This window comes from Oryctolagus cuniculus, chromosome 1 (assembly GCF_964237555.1).
Source record: "Oryctolagus cuniculus chromosome 1, mOryCun1.1, whole genome shotgun sequence".
Classification (NCBI taxonomy): domain Eukaryota; kingdom Metazoa; phylum Chordata; class Mammalia; order Lagomorpha; family Leporidae; genus Oryctolagus; species Oryctolagus cuniculus.
The window spans coordinates 216249378-216269640 of NC_091432.1; the positions used below are offsets into that span (position 1 = coordinate 216249378).

The window sequence follows — 20263 nt, forward strand, 5'->3', positions numbered from 1 at the left end:
ATCCAATCAGGAATTTTAAATTTAAATTTTCTCCTAGCACCAGAGAGGATAGGGACTCTAGGCCAATATGAGTCAATTATAAAGTTATAGGGGCTGGTGCTGTGGCGTAGCGGGTGAGGCCGCAGCCTGCAGTGTTGGCATCCCATATGGGTAACAGTTCTAGTCCCGGCTGCTCTACTTCTGATCCAGCTCTCTGCTGTGGCCTGGGAAGGCAGTAGAAGATGGCCCAAGTGCTAGGGCCCCTGTACCCACATGGGAGACCCAGGGAAAGCTCTTGGCTCCTGGCTTTGGATCAGCACAGTTCCAGGCGTTGTGGCCAACTGGGGAGTGAACAGAAGGATGGAGGACCTCTCTCTCTCTCTTTCTCTCTCTCTCTCTCTCTCTGCCTCTCCTCTTTCTGTGTAACTCTTTCAAATAAAAATCTTAAAAAAAAAAGTTATATAAAATACTGTATCTGTGATATAGTAGAAAATATAACTTCAATCCTATTAAAAGTGAAAATGTAGGTTTTAGCTAAATGACTCTAAGTTTCAGGGGCCTACAAATCCCTGAGTGTATAAATATATTATGTGGTTTGTATATGTTTTATCATTCTCTAACCCAAGGTTTTCAATCAGATTCTAATTCTGTAAGACTGGAGTAGGGTAGTAAGGGCTGCATATTTAAATAAGCACTTCAGAATCTCTTCAGGATGGATCACACTGAAAAACTTAATTCCTTCCTAATTAAAGTAATTAAAAGGGAGATCAACATACAGAATAAGCTTTTAATTAGAACAAAAATGGACATGAAAACTACGCAGGCATGTCACTTACGTAGTAACACTAAGAACATGTATAAATTTTAAAATCACATTTCTTATAATTGTTTTTAACAGCAGTTAGTCACATTGCTTATAATGGCATATGTTTACAGAAGATGTTGAAGACTGGTTGGTAATTTAGTCTTATCTTGGTTTTCCTTTTCAAATGAGCACAGTGGAGGCAGTTGTGATTGCACAGAGTTTCCGGGTGACACACGCGTGCCTATCAGTTGAAATGGTGCACTGACATCAATTGTGCAAACCAAAGATGAACATAACTTATTTAACCCTATTGGTGCACAGTTTTAAAGGCACCCTTGTCAAGTTAAGTACTACAAATGGTTCTTGACAGTCTGTTGTGGACAGGATATATTCAGACCAACCTGCTGGGAGGCTGGGGTGACTTTAGGTAACTATCCAGTTCAGCCTGGTTTACAGTTAAACATCAGATAGTAGTCCAAACCAGTAACACACCAGGCAGCACAGTCGGGGCCTCAGATGGATTATCCAAAGCTCTCTTCATTTTCATTGGCCTTCCTTTTATTTTCATGTACATGTTCTTTTCTTTTGAAGAAGCAAAAAATAGAAAAGTTTACCAAAATTCTGGAAGTCACAGTTTGTATAGCACTGATCGATAGTGGCTCTGGCATTTAATATTACAAAGTCACTTTCATCGCGAGTGTTCTTCATTCTGGGTCAAGGCGAGGCAAAACAGGAAGAATAAGATTCCCAAACGCAGAGTCCTGAGTTATGAAGTATCCAGATGAATGTGCATGAGCATGCTGAGAAAGATTTAAAGGAAAAAAAAGGCAATTAAGCTATCAAGAGCCCCAAGTTTTCAAACAAGGCAGTAACATCACGTATCCTTTAGAAGGCTAGAGGCCAAATGTAAAAACCAGTTCTGCTGCTGATTTTGTTTAAATACACAGAGAGCAGCAATAATACAGAATTCAGATTAACCAGTGGCACCAGGTACCCATTTATCATCTCTACTATCTCCCCTAAGCCCCTTCGGCCAATAAATGAGTCAAAGACAGGAATTGCTTTGCTCCTTGACGTGAGGAAAACTAGCATCAAAGGTCCAAGGTACCCTGCTCAACCAAGCAGGAGCTGGGAAAAAAGCCAGAGGTGGAGGAGAGAAATGGCAGTGATGCCGGGTGATTAAAACGCCAGCGCTTAGTAGGGGACGTCGGAATGTAAGTAACAGAAAACCACCAGGAACTTCCTTTTGTCCTGAAAAAGAGGACTATTTTAAGTCATCTAAAGTGAGATAATTCTGGAATCCTAAGGTTTAAAAAGCACAGGCAATTGAATTATGCCTACAAAACAAAACAAAACAAAACCCTGACGTCTTATCCCAGGTCTCTGGGAACCTGGAATTATCTGAGATGAACGTTTATTACTCTGAAGAATGATACGTTTGTAACCTAATGCGGCATCACACTCCTTCAAACATTTCCTGCACAACAGCTGTGTTGATCATTAAAACATAATACAAACAATAAGCCTAAAAGACTATCAAAGGATGCAATAACATGACAAATTTGAAAAAATACATATTTATTATTAACCTAACCTGTGTAGTTTTTAAGATCATCCTGTCCATCCAAATATCCCAAACTCTCTTGTCCTCAAAAAAGTCCCCTGGCAGGCACAGCCCGAACCCATCACTGTGTCAGCGCTGTAACGGATCTCTTATTACTCCCGGATCTCTTATTACTGCCGTACCGGTCCTTCAGGTCCATCAGCAAGCCAGTGCAATCATGTGAGGAACACTTTCATTGCTATTGCTCCACTGAAGTACCAAGTGACCACTGCCCTGGCTTCTGGGACCCAGAACTGCGCCCGGGGCGAGCATCGGTCCCACCGCGCTCACCTGCAGGGCTGCCTTCTGCTGCGCGGCGATGTGCTGCTGCTCGGCATGATCGCGGAAGTCCTTGCTGAGAGCCGGCCTCGAGAGCGCGATGCTGCAAGGGAGGGGCCGTGAGCTGGCTGCTCGAGGCAGACGTCCCTATTCTTTAAACTGGGCGTACTCGTAGTATACAGTGTGAAGTGCTGATATTTATACACACTGTGAAGTGATAGAGCTTATTAACAAGCCACCGTCTCACACATTTACCATTCGCTGGCTGTGAGAATGCTAAAGTTCTCTTAACAATTTTCAAGGGTACAATATATCATTAACTATAGTCACCAGGCAGTACCATAAATCTCCTTTTTTTTTTTTTTTTTTTTTTTTTGACAGGCAGAGTGGACAGTGAGAGAGAGAGACAGAGAGAAAGGTCTTCCTTTGCCGTTGGTTTACCCTCCAATGGCCACCGCGGCCAGCGTGCTGCGGCCGGCGCACCGCGCTGGTCGATGGCAGGAGCCAGGTGCTTCTCCTGGTCTCCCATGGGGTGCAGGGCCCAAGCACTTGGGCCATCCTCCACTGCACTCCCTGGCCACAGCAGAGAGCTGGCCTGGAAGAGGGGCAACCGGGACAGAATCCGGCGCCCCGACCAGGACTAGAACCCGGAGTGCCGGCGCCGCAAGGTGGAGGATTAGTCTAGTGAGCTGCGGCGCCGGCCAATCTCCTTACTTCTGAATCACGTTTTTCACTATATATTCTTTATAGGGATAAAGAGTATCTACATTAACTCATATTAAGAGAGCCTATGCTACCTTGCTGGGATTTCATTTGATCTTTTTCTTCATAACTTTTTTTTTTTTTTTGACAGGCAGAGTGGACAGTGAGAGAGAGACACAGAGAGGAAGGTCTTCCTTTGCCGTTAGTTCACCCTCCAATGGCCGCCGCTGCCGGTGCGCTGCGGCTGGTGCATTGCGCTGATCCGATGGCAGGAGCCAGGTGCTTCTCCTGGTCTCCCATGGGGTGCAGGGTCCAAGCACTTGGGCCATCCTCCACTGCACTCCCGGGCCACAGCAGAGGGCTGGCCCGGAAGAGGGGCAACCGGGACAGAATCCGGCACCCCGACCGGGACTAGAACCCGGTGTGCTGGCGCCGCAAGGCGGAGGATTTGAGCCACGGCGCCAGCCTTTCTTCATAACTTATTATTCCATACTTCCAAATAGATGTGAGGTATTACAGTGTATCACGACCCCCATTAACATTATGTTTGAAAATAAATCACATGATAGTCAACAATAAAACCATACTTTTATATAGTTAAACTTAAATGATCATAACCACGTTCCACACAGGTTGAACTACAATGAATAAGTAACCAAACTTAGAGGTACTTATTCATCAGATTCTAGAGTGGCTGCTAAATAAATGCTTGGCTCAATGTTAAAACACCAGGGGTATAAATGTAAGCGAGACAGAACTGAGGGACAGCAGCGACTATGATGAGATGTGGTGCTGACGCTCTCACAGGGGAACGCATGATTCTCAACACAGCTGCAGGGGTAGCAGGCAGGGAAAACCTAAAATGCAGGCAGTAACAGGAGATGCCCAAAGAGCGTCAGGCAGCAGGGAGTGACCTCAGCAGAAGGATCGCGCCGCAGCCTGCGCACGCCACAGCGATCGCAGACAGCGCCGGCTGCCTCTCTGAGGCCTGCTGATCGCCCTGCTTCCTTGCTCAGGAGCACACGCTGGGCTCAGTGATCGGTGGCTGTGTGCTTCAGGCAGGCCAGGCTCAGGCCTCAGGTAGTGAACTTCGACTGGTATAAGACAATGCTGTCTGGCCGGCACCGTGGCTCACTAGGCTAATCCTCCGCCTTGCAGCGCCGGCACACCGGGTTCTAGTCCCGGTCGGGGCGCTGGATTCTGTCCCGGTTGCCCCTCTTCCAGGCCAGCTCTCTGCTGTGGCCAGGGAGTGCAGTGGAGGATGGCCCAAGTACTTGGGCCCTGCACCCCATGGGAGACCAGAAGTACCTGGCTCCTGCCTTCGGATCAGCGCGGTGCGCTGGCCACGGCGGCCATTGGAGGGTGAACCAACGGCAAAGGAAGACCTTTCTCTCTGTCTCTCTCTCTCACTGTCCACTCTGCCTGTCAAAAAAAAAAAAAAAAAAAAAAAAAAAAAGACAATGCTGTCTTGCTGGTTTTCCAATTTAGGCAAGCGTAAGGTCCACAACTCTGGGCAACCAGACTTGATGGGGAGTTTGCTGGAAGGCTTCTCTGAGCGTCTTCCTCTCTCTTACAGAGGTGACGTCCCAGGGGAACCTCGCTGGCCTTGATCAGAACAGAGGTGATATCTAGGCCACTGTGGCCTTGAGGGAGCTGCTGCCCCACAGAATGAAGCATAAAGGAGATGAAATGAAGCTGAACGATGACGCTGTTGTGCCGCTGAGTTCAGCCACTCTGCAACCCCCTCGTCCTCATGCTCCTGGTTCACACACACTCTAACGTTTACGCCAGTGTCATTGGTTTTCCATTACTTCCAGATGAAAGCGTGATAAGTGACACAACTGACAAAGGCACCTGCAAAGAGTAAGACCACAGGAGACCCAGAGGGAAGCAGCGAACGGCAACTGAGGCCAAAAGCGAGAGCGGCCAGGACCAGGATAGCATCATTAGCAATGAAAAACAACGGACAGATTTGAGACACATTTCAAAGTATAATCACAAGAGAATGTTAAATGCTCAGAGATGGAAGTGAAAGAGAATAACAAGCAATGGAACTCCACGTCTGACTTTGGCCATGAGTAATGACAGACTGCACCACTCACGAGACAGGAAACCCAAGAACACGAAGTTCTGGTTGCAGAAAGTAAGGAGGCTGAGTTCAGTCTGGGACATGTTAAGTTTGAAACCCTTGTGGGACACTAAGGAAGTGCAGGAGACAGGCTGGTGCTTTGCGGAAAGGACTGGAACAGAGATGCAACCGCATGTTATCAGCTCATAAATCAAAGGTTGTGCAGTGTAACTCTCCAGTGAAAAGGGACACACTGGGAAACCTGGTTGGGGACAGAACAACAACATTTAAGATAGGCAGTGGAGAAATGCATAAAAAAACCATCAGCGGCGTCTCCTATCACTTTCTGTAGGCTAAGAGTGAGTGAATGGAAGGGTACTTTGACAAAGAGGGGGCAGCGCCGTGGGCAGCAGATAGTCACTGCCTGTGGCGCTGGCACCCCATATGGGCACTGGTTCAAGATCCGGCTGCTCCATCCCTGATCCAGCTCTCTGCTATGGCCTGGGAAAGCAGTAGGAGATGGCCCAAGTGCTTGAGCCCCTGCAGCCACATGGGAGACTTGAAGAAGCTCCTAGCTCCTGGCTTCAAATAGGCCCAGCTCCAGCCATTGTGGCCATTTGGGGAGTGAACCAGCAGATGAAAGACCTCTCTCTCCCTCTCTCTGCCTCTCCTCTCTCTGTGTAACTCTGACTTTCAAATAAATAAACAAACAAACAAACAAATGAAAGTAGGAAGGAGGGAGGGAGGAGGGAGGGAGGGGAAGGAGGGAAGGAGGGAAGGAGGGAGGGGAAGGAAGGAAGGGAGGAAGGAAGGAAGGAAGGGAGGAAGGAAGGAAGGAAGGAAGAAAGGAAGGAAGGAAGGAGGGAAGGAGGGAAGGAGGGAGGGAGGGATAGATGGAGGGAGGGAAGGAGAGGGAGTAGGCACCAGCACTGTGGTGCAGTCAGTTGAGCTGCCACCTGCTGCTGCCATCTGGGGAGTGAACCAGCAGATGGAAGATCTCTCCTTCTCTCTAAAACTCTGCCTTTCAAACAAATAAATAAATAAATAAATCTTAAAAAAAAAAAGGGGGGGTCCGGCACTGTGGCTCACTTGGTTAATCCTCCACCTGCAGTGCCAGCATCCCCTATGGGCGCTCGGTTCTAGTCCTGGTTGTTCCTCTTCTAGTCCAGCTCTCTGCTGTGGCCTGGGAGGGCAGTGGAGGATGGCCCAAGTGCTTGGGTTTCTGCACCCGCATGGGAGACCAGGGGGTGGCGCCTGGCTCCTGGCTTCGGATCGGCGTAGTTCCGGCCATAGCGGCCATTTGTGGGGGTGAACCAATTGGAAGGAAGACCTTTCTGTCTCCCTCTCTCACTGTCTAACTCTGTCAAAAAAAAAAAAAAAAAAAAAAAAAAAAAAAAAAAAAAAAAAAAAAAAAACAACGGGGAGTGACCAATGGTATCAAATAAGACTCAGAAGTATGAAAAAGGCCTTTGGTCTGCTAGATTTGGCTGCCAGGAGGTCCCAAGTGACTTAAGCAAGAAAATATTCTCTCTTTTTAAAAGTCTATTGGGGGCCGGTGCTGCGGCGCAGCGGGTTAAAGCCCCAGCCTAGGTCTCCGGCATCCCATATGGGCGCCGGGTCTGGTCCCAGCTACTCCTCTTCTGATCTAGCTCTCTTGCTGTGGCCTGGGAAAGCAGTAGGAAACGGCCCAAGTGCTTGGGCCCCTGTACAAGCTGGGGAGATCTGGCAGAGGCTCCTGGCCCCTGACTTAGGATTGCTCAGCTTTGGCCGTTGTGGCCATTTGGGGAGTAAACTGGTGGATGGGCGACCTCTCTCTGTGTCTCTACCTCTCTCTGTAACACTCTTTCAAATAAAAATAAATCTTTAAAAAAAAAGTTTATTTTTTTAAAAAATTTATTTGAAAGGTAGAACAAGGAGAGAGAGGGAGAGAGATGATGGGGGGGTGGGCAGGGAGGGGAGATATCTTCTCTATCCACTGGTTTACTTCCAAGATGCCCACAATAGTTGAGGCTGGGCCAGGTCAAAGCCAGGAGCCTGGAACTCCATCTGAGCTCCAAAGTGGGTGGTAGAGACCCAAGTACTCGATACATCAACTTCTGCCTCCCAGGATGTACATTAGCAGGAAGCTGGACTGGAAGCAGAGGTGCCATTCCATGTGGTCTGATAGGGGACACAGGTGTCCCAAGTGGCGACTTAACTGGCTGCACTGCAATGCCTGGCCAAGAACATGTGTTCTGATGGAGGGAGAAAGGGGCCTGGAAGTCAGACTGCGGTGTGCGGAGGAGTGAATAAGTGAGATAACCGATGGGTGCAGACAAGAGATGTATGAGAAAAAAAGGAGAGTTACGGTGGTGGCTGAATGAGATAATGGATCTACGGGAAAAGACTGACTGTGGCAAAACTGAATATAATAAAGATCATCAAAAAAAAATAAAGATCATCAAGCTACTTGAATTTGACCTACTTTGCAGAGTGCTTACAAAACAGATCATTAGTAACAATCCCTCAGTTAACAAAAACTTATATAATTTTTAAAAAGAGGGCTGTAGAGAAAATTAAACACTATGACCAGAATACTTCAAACACAATCAACTAAAAATAAATGTAATCAATTAAAAAGTCTTAACAAGGAAATGAAGAAACTGGAATATGTCATCACAAAATAAGCTTGGGGCAGGAGGGAAGTTATGGGGGGGGGGGCATTGTAATCCATAAGCTGTACTTTGGAAATTTATATTTGCTAAATAAAAGTTAAAAAAAAAAACACAAAATAAGCTTGACATAAAAATTATCTTTGAGCTGAGGGTAATGAGGCAGCAGCAATCAGGAGAAAGCTCTCGCCACCCTCCCTCCTTCCTGCCAAAACACAGGATACAAGTTCTCCTTTCCTGGAGGCTACACTATTCCCCTATCAGCCCCGCCAGGGCAGCAGAGGAATGTGCAAACAAACCGGACTCTGTGAGCCTCCTCCCAAGTATTTACCTTCCCACAGCTTCCCGCTCTTGGAAGGCTGACATCGCTTTCCTCTGTCATGTCATTTCTCTACAAATGTACCGTTCTTTGTGGAGGATGCTCTACATAAACGTTCTATGCCACCATTTTGAGTTATTTTTCATTGAGCTCTCTCCTGAATAGTATGTGATATGCACTGTAAGTATTAATAAATTTATTTAAAAACTTTTATCAGTCTTCTTGTTATAGAGTCTGTCCCACTGAAGAACTAGAGTGGGTAAAGATAAAGTTTAGCTTCCCTTACAGAAACACAGCACAACATATAAATTGTAGTGCTGAAGAAACAAATCACTGACAACCAGTCTGAGTTATCTGGTCTAACAGATGTGTGTTTTGTATCACCAAATATGAGAAAAAATCTTCTTCAAGATTTATATGCTTAACAACAAGGCAAAGTAAATATTTCTATCTATTCTCTTGAAAACTATATGATTAACATTAGCACCCCAAATAGTATTCAGTACCCAGCTCCAGGATGATTTGTTGAAGATTGGTTCTGCATAAGCAATTTTCTTTTCTCTTTGTCCAGTTCTGCCAAGATTGCAACTCTGTTTTTGTTTTGAAAACCTAAAAAAGAGAGAAGGATGAAGAGAGAAAGAAAGAGAAATAAATGTTTTAGATCATTTTACAAAAACTGGGGCCATCTAGAATGCAGAAAGCAAAACTCATGTTCTGTAACATAATAAACTCATTAGTAATTACTTTCCCAAATATTACATCCTGCTGCCTATTTTCCAGGAACTTTAAGGACATAATACAAGGATCCCTATGCAAAATATAATATGACTGAGGACTTTTAAGACTTTGTTTTAAAGAATTTGCATCACTAAGGTATAATTTTTAGCATTTTTTAATTAAAGACTTATTTATTTATTTGGAAGTCTGAGTTACAAAGAGAAGGAGAGGCAGAAAGAGAGGGGTCTTCCATCCGCTGGCTCACTCCCCAGTTGGTCACAACAGCCAGCGCTGCGCTGATGCAAAGCCAGGAGCCAGGAGCTTCTTCCAGGTCTCCCACATGGGTTCAGGGGGCCAAGGACTTGGGTCATCTTCTAACTGCTTTCCCAGGCCATGGCAGAGAGCTGGCTTGCAAGTGGAGCAGCCAGGTCTTGAACCGGCGCCCATAAGGGATGCCTGCACTGCAGGTGGTGGCAGCTTTACCTATTACACCACAGCACCAGCCCTGGTGCACAATTTTCAAGCTGTTATACTAATATACTAAGGAATAATATGTAAATATAATAACAATCATTGTAAGAAAAGTTACATGTATTATGTTAAGCTTATTAAATTGCCTATATTAGACCATTTTCTACTTTCAAAAACAATTTCACATGATTCACCAACTTTAAAAAATTCCAAGTACTTGCTTGGTTTGGTCAAGAAGGAAGAGCCTCATTTTTAAAAATTTCATGCATGGGCCAGCGCCCCAGCTCACTAGGCTGGCTAATCATCTGCCTGCGGTGCCGGCACCCCGGGTTCTAGTCCTGGTCGGTGCGCCGGTTCTATCCTGGTTGCTCCTCTTCCAGTCCAGCTCTCTGCTGTGGCCCGGGAGTGCAATGGAGGATGGCCCAAGTCCTTGGGCCCTGCACCTGCATGGGAGACCAAGAGGAAGCACCTGGCACCTGGCTTCTTATCAGCGCAGCGCGCCGGCCGCAACACGCAGGACATAGCGGCCACTTGGGGGTTGAACCAAAGGAAAAGGGAAGACCTTTCTCTCTGTCTCTCTCTCACTGTCTAACTCTGCCTGTCAAAAATAAATAAATAAATAAATAAATAAATTCCATGCATATTTTACAATGAGAGTGTATGTATAATTACTACCATGTTACCACAGAGATAAAATGTGAAAATATGTACCTATAGAATCCAAGCTAATATTAAAATAGTTCCTTTGACTGTCAGTCTATAAGCAGCCCACTAAGGAGAACTATACTGTTTATTGCTACTGTAGTGATCCTGTTACCAAACTAAAGACATCAATGCTCTGACAACAGATCAGATAAAAAGGCACAGAATACAGGGATTGCTGATGTCATACAAGAGAAACGTCCCTGAAAATTACATAATAAAATTTAAAATTAAGGTTAGATAATTAAGAACACTTGTTTCAGTATATTGGAATGCACTGTTTAAAGGGATTCATAAGTGAGTACTTGGGAAAATAAAAACTCTCGCCACCAGTACATAAGAACTGCCTATGTTCAAGGCCAGTCAGGCCATTCGCTACATTTCCAACTATAGGGCAAGACTTTTTTTCCTTTTCTCAGAAAAGATTAGGGCACTAATAGAAGAGAACATTGTGGTTCTATTTTTTGAGAGACTTAGAGCTACTACCAGTAGAAAATGGAAAATTCTGGAAAAGCAAATTAAAAAATGAGCTAGTGTGTAAATTTTGTGATGAGCAAAATAAGTCGCCGCACTAGAAGGTCCTCTTGTGCTGTTTACAGAAATAGCAATGAGAAGAAAATGCAGCCCACAATGGAAAAAGCATTAAAAAAGACCACCTAATCTGATGGATACTGTTCATATAAACTTATATAACTGAGCTTTCCAACTCCATTTAATGTGTATATATATATATAAACTTATATAAAAATCATACATAAATATTTTTGTTTCCAAAGACATGGAAGTGAGCCAGCATGGGGAGGGAGGAAAAATAAGCTATGCAAAAGCTCATATTAACTCATATTATAACTACAAGATTTTAAAAACTTTTAAAATTAGCACTATGAATTTCAAGAGTAACTCTCAGAGGTACTAAAAATTTATAAACATTAAAGAGTATGATGCAAATATAACTCAGCAAATGACTTTCAGACAAAACAGATATGTTCGGATATTTGGACTGATCATTATTTGTATAGTTTTTAAAAATATTTATTCATTTATTTATTTAATTTGAGAGGTAGAGGCAGAGTGAGAGAGTTAGAGTACACTCCCAAGCACTGGTTCACCCCTCAAATGCCCTCAACAGCTGGGCCAAAGCCGGCAGCCAGGAACTCAATTCAGTTCTCCCACAGGGAAAGCAGGGATCCAACCATTTAAGCCAGCCATCACTGCTGCCTCCCAGGGTGTGCACTAACAGGAAGCCAGAATCTGAACCGGAGCCGGGACTCAAACTCAGGCACTTTGATACGGCATACGGGCGTCCCAAGAGGCATTTTGACTAGTAGGGCAAAAGCCTTCCCCCTTGTGTTTTTAATAGAAGAAAATTTTGAGCTCTATAAAAGTATTTCAAGATATACAAGCCTATTCAATCATTCTGGTTCTGTTTGATATTTTGGAACTAGGCTGAGCTTTAATAAAATATATTCTACTCCATCTCTTATCTTACCAAGTTTTGCCAGGTAGTCAAAAGAGGGGTGGGAGGAGACATTCCCAAGAGAAGGAGCTTCACGTAAAAAGATGCATGTCAATATAACAATATTAGTGATGGTGAATGCAACCTTATAATGAAGAAAGATGGTAAAAAATAAAAAAGTTTTAAGAGTTAAATCGGACTGCCATTTTAAACTTGTGCCCTCAAATATCCAGCAAAAATCCTTTTTCCTCATCATTAACTCCATGTGGAAGAGCTTTTGGTCTCTAACACTTTTTTCCATTAAAAAGGAACCAGACATTTTATAAAGCTGCGGGTAAGCTGATAAGCTGATGCCTACACTACAGCCGGCATCCACCTGGCATCACCATTTTTGTAGGACTTACTTAGGGTACCCTGATTAGCATTCAGCTTTCTAATTATACTCACACTAAAGACCCCCAGGCCAGTCTGAATGGATCTGGGGGGTCTTAAGCTCTCTCCTAACAATAGATTTTGAGTTACTTTACATCAGATTTTACCTTGACGCAGTTTCAACCTGAGTCTAGGTTCAATCTAGCATCAGAAATTTAATTTATTTTGTCTTAGCTATTAAAATAATTAAAACAAAACAAAACAAAAAAAGGAATCCAGGAGAGGCTATTTGGCACCGTTACATTGCCACTTGGGATGCCCACATCCCTTAACAGAGTGCTTGGTTTGAGTCCTTGACTGCTCCACTTCCAATCCAGCTTCCTGCTAATGCAAGCCCTGGGATATATATATATATCCTATGTGGGATATGCCACCCACATAGGAGACCCACACTGACTGCCAGGCTCCTGGCTTTTGACTGGCCCAGTCCTGGATGTTGTGGACATTTAGGGAGTGAACCAGTGGATGAAAGATCTCTCTGTCTCTGTTTCCATCTACCTCTTCTGTCTCCCTGCCTTTAAAATAAAATCAAAGAAAAAGATCCAGCTCTTCTTCTTTATCAACATTTAAAAAATTAAAAACAAAGCAATCTAGCCAAAACACTTGTTCCAAATTGTGTCTTTGTATCCACATTCTCATCTTTAAAAAGACACAAATATAAGAATTCAAAGATCATTTTTATGTATCACTGGAATAAACCTAATGATGCTTAAAGGAGAGGAGGCAACCTTAGGACAAGTCTAAAGTGTAACTTTGCTTTCCTTCTGGATCACGGATGTACTTGAGTGTGAGATCAAGCAAGAAACCGCCCAGGAGCTATGCCAATCCAGTCCCTACGACCTCGCTGCCAGTCTGTTCCTTATTACTATCAGCATTTTCAGATAACTACAAAACAACTGAAGAAAATTCAAGTTCATTACTCATGTATCTCATCAGGTCTTTCTGAAATCAAGTTGGAACAACCCAACTGCTGCTACATGATCACAGGACCTTGACATTCACCAGTGACGAAGGATTCCGACACAGTGAAAGACACAAATAGTATCTTGGCCAAATACCAGTTTGACAGTCCGTCTCTACATACCAAAATTCTCAAAGTGTTACTTCTTATCAATCAAACAAATACTGAGACCCTACCAAATGTTCCTCATTACACTGGATGCCACGAAGAGTATGAGATGTCTGTGACTGCAAGAGCTCATGAGAGTAACAGTCCGGATTGCTACTAAGTAGGAAAGAGCTAGATCTGAGGGAGGGCTGAGTGAACACAACGGGATCCTGGTCCCCACCACCAGAAACATTAATAAATCACAATGCATGGATCGTGATGATTTTTAAAGTAATTGTTTTAGTTATTTTAATATAATTGAGGCACTTGGCATTAAAACTTCATACCAAATAATTCCTATACACATATATGGTATACATAAATAATTTAACAGTAAAATATGATAGTTCCGAGTAAATAAGAACTGAAAATGCTCACTGAGAACCCAGGAGTCTACAGAACATGACGCGTACCCCCTCTGCTGGTGTCTAATAGCAACAACTCCACGACACCAACAAAATCACTGACAAAAGAGCAATTTTAAAAATAGGATGAAAACAAATTTACTTCTATTTAGACAGGGGATGTTTCACAGTGGATTTAACTAAGGATCAAAGACAACACTAAAATTGATTATGTTTTTGCTATAAGTGCTGAAAAAAACAGTAACCAGCAAATTGTAAATCTCAATTATTTGTATTACAACAGAGGAATAAAAAGTTATTTTTATTTGGACCATATTGTGGGATTTTTAGTGACCTATCTTCTTTCCAAAATAGACTTCTCTATTTCTTCTTTAGTTTTCACTTTGGAGCAAGCAGAATTATTTTATTTTTCTGAAAAAGATTTATTTATTCATTTGAAGAGTTAGAGAGAAAGAAGGAGAGACACAGAAATAGATATCTTCCATACACTGGCCCACCCCCAGATGGCCGCCACATTGAGGGCTAAGCCAAGCTGCAGCTAAGAGCTCCATCTGGGTTCCCCTGTGGGTGGCAGGGGCCCAAACACGTGGGCCATCCTCTGCTGCCGTTCCCAGGCCGCCATGAGGGAGCTCAGAAGTGCAGCAGCCAAGACTTGAACTGGCACCCACATGGGATTCCAGTGTTGCAAGAGGCAGCTTTACACACTACACCACATCTCCGGCCCAGCTGTATCATTTTCATTCTCAGTCTTTATGACTTAATGGTGAAAAGAAGAGGTCAAAGAGCATAAGAAATGCTGACCTGTGATCAGTCCACAGGGCACACAAATCATAAGTGATTATCTGACAGGAGAATGGTGCAGTGTTAGTGGGTTATAGCTGGTAAACCTGTCACCATAGCTGGCCTTTTACAATACAGGCTGAATATTTCTTATTTGAAATGCTTGAGACCTGGTGTTTCAAATTTCAGCTTTTTTCAAATTTTGGAATATTTGCATATACAAAATGATGTATCCTAGGAATGGGATGCAGGTTTAAATACAGATTCATTTATGTTTCATATACACCTTATACAACAGCCTAAGAGTAACTTTATACAGTATTTTTAGCACAGCTATATTTTTACTCCAACCTATCACATTAAGCCTGGTGTGGAACTTTCCACTTGTGGCACAACACTGGCACTCAAAAAGTTTTGGATTTTGGAGCATTGCCTATTTCAGGTTTTTCGGTTAGACATGTTCAACCTGTCCTACACTTCTATCAAACCTGTATACCTTTAGCTTACAATAAACTGAAACAGAGCCAGTACAGATCTAGCACTAGGAGAACAGTTTGGTTGGAATAACACTGCCAAAATATGACAAATTTTAGTAAAATATTAAAAATTAATTATTTGAAGGCACTGGAGGTGGAACTGACCAAAACAAGGCAAAACTGCACCTGGTGAGATTTGGAAACTTATGGCCTTTGTCCTAAAGCACTCTACAGTCCATAAACAGCTTGGATAGTCTCACCTTACAAATTTGAGGAATCAAAAGATAGGGTTCAGGGATGGTAGAGCAACCAAAACTTTAGGGGGAGAATTGAGAGGAAAAGGCAGATAGAATAAAGCCTGTATTATTTGTGCAAATTAAATCCACCTAAGTTTTCTCTCACTGCCAAACCCCATATATACAGAAGAGATTCCAAGGACCCCAGCTTAATAAAGCAATAGCTGGAAACTAAAAAAACTAAGCAAGATTTCAGCTGTTGCCCAATACAAAAGAAACTGGAGCCCTAGCTGAGCCAAGCTGTCTACTGCAACAAAAACCACAATTCAGAAGAATACAACAGAATCCGCAGTCTCTAACTGTACTAGCCATAATGTCCAATAGTCAAGAACAAACCTCCAGTTATGGGAAGAAAAAGGAAAATTAGATCTACATGCAACAAAAATGCAGTCAACAGAAACCAACTCCAAGGTAACATAGTTGATACAATTAGTAGTCAAGGATTTAAGGAAACTAGATACACAGAAAACAAAAGGGGCATTTTAGCAGAGAAACAGGAACCATGGAAAAGAACTAAATGGAAATTCTAGAGCTAAAAAAGTACAGCAATTCAAACAAAATGTTCACTGGATTGATTTAACAGCAGGCTGGAGATGGCAAAAAACAGTCACTAAACTTGAGGTCAGAGAATTAGAAATGACGTAACCTGGGGCCGGCATTGTGGCACAGTGGGTCAAGCAGCCACCTGTGACACCAGCATCCCCTGTGAGCAACGGTTTGAGTCCTGGCTGCTCCACTTCAGATCCAGCTCCCTGCGAATGCGCCTGGAAAGGCAGAGGAAGATGGCTCAACTGCTTGGGCCCCTGCCACCTACATGAAAGACCCAGAGAGAGTTCCAGGCCCCTGGTTTTGGCCTGGCCTAGCCCTGGCTGTTGCAGCCATTTAGGGACTGAAGATCTCTGTCTGTCTCTCCTTGTCTCTCACTAACTCTGCCTTTCAAATAAATAAATCTTGAAAGAATGAAATGATACAATCTGAAGCACAAAAAGACAAAAATATTGAGGAAAAATAAGCAGAGTCTTGGTAATCTGTGGGCCAGTAAGAAGTAACCTAGTATATGTACAATTACAGTTCCCAAAGAAAAGGCTATTTCAAAAACATTTTTTGAATAATGGATGCAAATCTCCCAAATTCAGTGAAAGTTATCAATCTATATAGATCCAAGAGCCCTAACAAACCCCAAGCAAGAAACCATCCCTAGGCACAGCAGAGTTAAACTGCTGAAATGCAAAGGTTAAAAATCCTAAAAGTAGCCAGAGAAAAAGAACACATTACACATAGGATAGGAAAAACACCACGAAGAAAATAAAGGCAAGCAAGATTAAGAGGGGCCAGGGTTGTCGTGTAGCAGGTTAAGCCGCTGCCTGCAAGGCCAGCATTCCATATGGGTACCCATTCCTGTCGTGGCTGCTCCAGTTCCAATCCAGCTCCCTGCTAATGTGTCTGGAAAAGCAGCGGAAGGGGCCTAAGCGCTTGGGCTCCTGTCACCCTCATGGGAATTCCAGGCTCCTGGCTTCGGCCTGGCCCAACCCTGGCCATTGTGGCCATTCGGGAAGCAAACCAGCGGAAGGAAGATTCTCTTGTCTCTCCCTCTTGTTCTGTAACTCTACCTCTCAAACAAAGCTCTAAATAACAATAATATATAATAAAACTAGTTTGGATTTCAAGTAAAAGAGCAAAAGAACACAAGTGAAGGGGAGGATAAAGGTTTACAAAATGAACATTCTTAACAAGGATTGAATAGAGGACTAACAATATTAAAAATGTCACTTACCTTATACAATGTTTAGACCTATTTCAAATTTTGCTTTACTTTGCTACTTATTTTATTTTTAGAGAGAGGTCTTCTATCTGCTGGTTTACCCCCCAAATGGCTACAACAGCTGGAGCTGAGCTGATCTGAAGCCAGGAGCTTCTTTCGGGTTGCCCACGTGGGTGCAGGGGCCCAAGCACTTGGGGCATTCTCAGCTGCTTTCTCAGGCACATTAACAGGGAGCTGGATCGGAAGTGGAGCAGCCAGGACTGGAACCAGCACCCGTGTGAGATGCCAGCGCTGCAGGCCAGGGCTTTACTCCTCTGCACCACAGCACCAGCCCTTTCCTATTCATTTTAAAAATTAAATTTTATTTGAAAGGCAGAGAAAGAGCTATTCTATCTACTGGTTCTCTCTCCAAATGCCCTTATCAGCCAGGGCTGGGCCAGGCTGAAGTCAGAAGTCTGGAAAACAGGTGGCAGAGACTCAAGGGCTTGAGCCATCACCTGCTGCACCCAGGGTGTGTGTTAGCAGATAGACAGAATCAGAAGTGGAACCAGGACTCAAACCCAAGCACCACAAAATAGGATGTGGTAACCCAAGTGCAGCTTAACCACTGCCTCAAACACTCACCCATCATTCTTCTTTTTTGAAGATTTATTTATTTGAATGGGAGGGAGGGAGGGAGGGAGAGAGAAGGAGGGAGGGGGAGAGAAGGAGGGAGGGGGAGAGAGGAAGAGGAAGAAAGAGAGAGAGAGAGAGAGAGAGAGAGAGAGGGAGAGAGAGAGAGAGAGAGAATGATCTTCTATCTGCTGGTTCGCTCCCCAAATGGCTGCAACAGCTGGAGCTAGGCTGATCCAAAGCCAGGATCCAGGAGCTTCTTCCCAGTCTCCCATGTGTCACCCATAATTTTTGCTTTTTTTTTTTTAAAACCTTAGGGTTTTTTTTAAAGATTTATTTTATTTCTTTGAAAGACAGAGTTACAGAGAGAGAGGTAGAGACAGAGAGAGAGGTCTTCCATCTACTGGTTCACTCCTCAGATGGTCGCAACCGCAGGAGCTGCGCTGATCCGAAGCCAGGAGCCAGGAGCTTCTTCTGGGTCTCCCACCCAGGTGCAGGGGCCCAAGGACCTGGCCATTCTCCACTGCTTTCCCAGGCCATAGCAGAGAGCTGAATCAGAAGAGGAGCAGTCGGGACTAGAATCGGTGCCCAAATGGGATGCCGACACTTCAGGCCAGGGCATTAACCCGCTGTGCCACAGCGCCAGCCCCCACCCATCATTTTTGAATTCTGGCCATACTAACTGCTCTATGCAAATTTTTCTCTTATTAAATTACATTTATTATACAAGTTCCTAGGAATAACAGAAATTTCAGCATGCATTAATTACCTTGTCCCGAAGGGTTTGCTGCCATCTTCGTATTTCCTGTTCAATTATATTCCGTGGCAATCAATCAGCACTTTACAATCACCTATTAAAAAATACATGTATACAAATATAAAATGCACCATGCTCTAATGACAAATTAAAAGTTGTCAAGAACAGCTAGCTGATCTATTTGCTGTTTCTTAATCTCTCCAGAAAGACACTTCTGAAATGCACAGACTTAAATTAAAATTTAAACTCTGGGACCCATGTTGTGGTGCAGCAGGTTAAGCCACAGCCTGGGAGACCAGCATCTCATGAACAGAGTTCAAGTCCGAGCTGTTCCACTTCTGATGTAGCTCCCTGCTAATGTGCCTGGTCCTTGAGCCCCTGCCACCCATGTAGGAGACCCAGATGCAGTTCCAGGCTCCTGGCTTCAGTCTGGGGCAGCCTTGGCCATTTGGGGAGTGAACCGGCTAAGGGAAGTTATCTCTCTCTGTAACTCTGCCTTTCAAACAAATTAATAAATCTTAAACAAACAAAACTGTGTAAGCCTTAAGCCTCTAATTAAGTAGAACATTCATGGTTTATTCTCAAAAGATGTGAATGCCAACACTTAACAGCACTCTATCTTCAATATAATACAGTAGTAGGTTGTGTTTACCGAATACACCAACCAGTTGATGGTGTCCATACCATCACAGTGCTGGGAAGAAAAACCAGCCACCTACGGTACCCTCCATGCATTCAAGACATGTCCAGCAACTAGCACTGAGTTCGAGGGGCTCAACACTGATCAAGACCTACTCTGTACCAGGCGCTGTGTAAGATGCTTGATATTAGTCCTTTAATTTATCACCGCTGTGCAGTCTAGGAGCCTCCGTCCAGCGGGTCACTAAGAGGTAAGAATACATCGGGCTGCTGGTTTACAAGCCTCGTGCTTTTGTCTGAGCCCCGGAAAGATCCCAAGATGAGCAAGGAACGCACAACACAGTAGGAACGCCTAAGACTCATTCAAACAACCGCAGTAAAACAGCTGGACAAACGCCCTTCGCACCGCGGGGACGGTGCCCCGCAGGTAGAGAGACCGCAGTGGTGACCCACGCTTCCTGAGAGCCGGAGAAAGGAACAAGGGCCTGAAGACAGACGCCGGTTGCTAACAAGCGACCCGCTAGGCGTCTCCAGGGGCTGGACCACAGGTAGAGCGAAGCCGGCGAGGCGTGGAGGACCACAGGGCCGTCTCAGCATTTGGCACGCTAAGCAGGGAGAGAACGGGGCTGGACCGGCATTTCTGAAGGGTCTCTGCCCACGGACGCGGTGGGCAGGCTGGGCGAGACCAAGGAAGCGGCGGACGCAAGAAACGTTTGGAGCAAGGTCGGCGGGGAGGCCGATGCCCTGTAGCAACCCACACGGCTGCTGGCGGGGCCGCACGCCTGGCCCCACTGGGGATCCTACTTACCCAGGACGCGAGCGCAGCCAGGCGGGCCTGGCAGTCCGACCTCGGCTGTTAAGGGGGCGCGACCACTTAAGACAAACGCCGCCCAACGTGCCGCACTACAACCTTCCCGCCCCCGCCGCGCTTCCGCCTCCTGACTGACGTGCACCCCAGGGAGCGGAAGTCCCGCCTCCCGCCTGGACCCTACGGTCGCCGTCACAGCGATCGGCGTTTTAATGGTCGCCTCGGTGCAGACGAAGCTCCTTGTCCGAAGAGTGACAGCCGAAGAGACTCATGGGAGATGCCGGCCGTACTGTTGGGAGCGGGACCCGCATGGGGGCGGGACCCAGGGCGGGGTTGCGAGTCGGGGGGCGGGGCTACCAGGCAAGGTGGGTCCCTAGCACCCGGGTCAGGGGCTCCGGAGAGAGAAAAGGCACCCCACGTGCCGCATCTCGCCGCCGACGGTGCGCATCCACCTCGGCTGGGCTTCCCAGGGTGAG

General features: G+C 44.9%; 1 protein-coding gene across 7 annotated transcripts; it reads right to left on the reverse strand.

Annotated features, from left to right (window-relative positions):
• Positions 1 to 752: 752 nt before the first annotated feature.
• INIP (INTS3 and NABP interacting protein) lies at positions 753 to 20047 on the reverse strand. Of its 7 annotated transcripts, none has more exons than XM_002707972.5 (5): positions 19788 to 20047; positions 18353 to 18434; positions 8913 to 9015; positions 2679 to 2769; positions 753 to 1584 (listed from the first exon to the last, which is right to left on the reverse strand). In XM_002707972.5, the coding sequence occupies exons 2-5, from the start codon at positions 18375 to 18377 to the stop codon at positions 1489 to 1491; spliced, it is 315 nt and encodes a 104-aa protein (XP_002708018.1). In that variant the 5' UTR covers positions 18378 to 18434; positions 19788 to 20047; the 3' UTR covers positions 753 to 1488. The 7 variants fall into 7 exon arrangements, with proteins under 7 accessions (XP_002708018.1, XP_051699061.1, XP_069911761.1 ...); XM_051843101.2 differs by having other exon boundaries at positions 753 to 2035; positions 19788 to 19951; XM_070055660.1 differs by having other exon boundaries at positions 2679 to 2873; positions 19788 to 19951.
• Positions 20048 to 20263: the final 216 nt, after the last annotated feature.

Coding starts and splice junctions, on each gene's coding strand:
- INIP (XM_051843086.2), bottom strand. CDS start 18,377: ATGGCAGCAAACCCTTCGGGACAAG. Junction 2,874..8,912: donor ACAAATCATCCTGGAGCTGG/GTACTGAATACT, acceptor ATCACTTCACAG/TGTGTATAAATATCAGCACT. Junction 2,036..2,678: donor AGCAGAAGGCAGCCCTGCAG/GTGAGCGCGGTG, acceptor CCTCTTTTTCAG/GACAAAAGGAAGTTCCTGGT.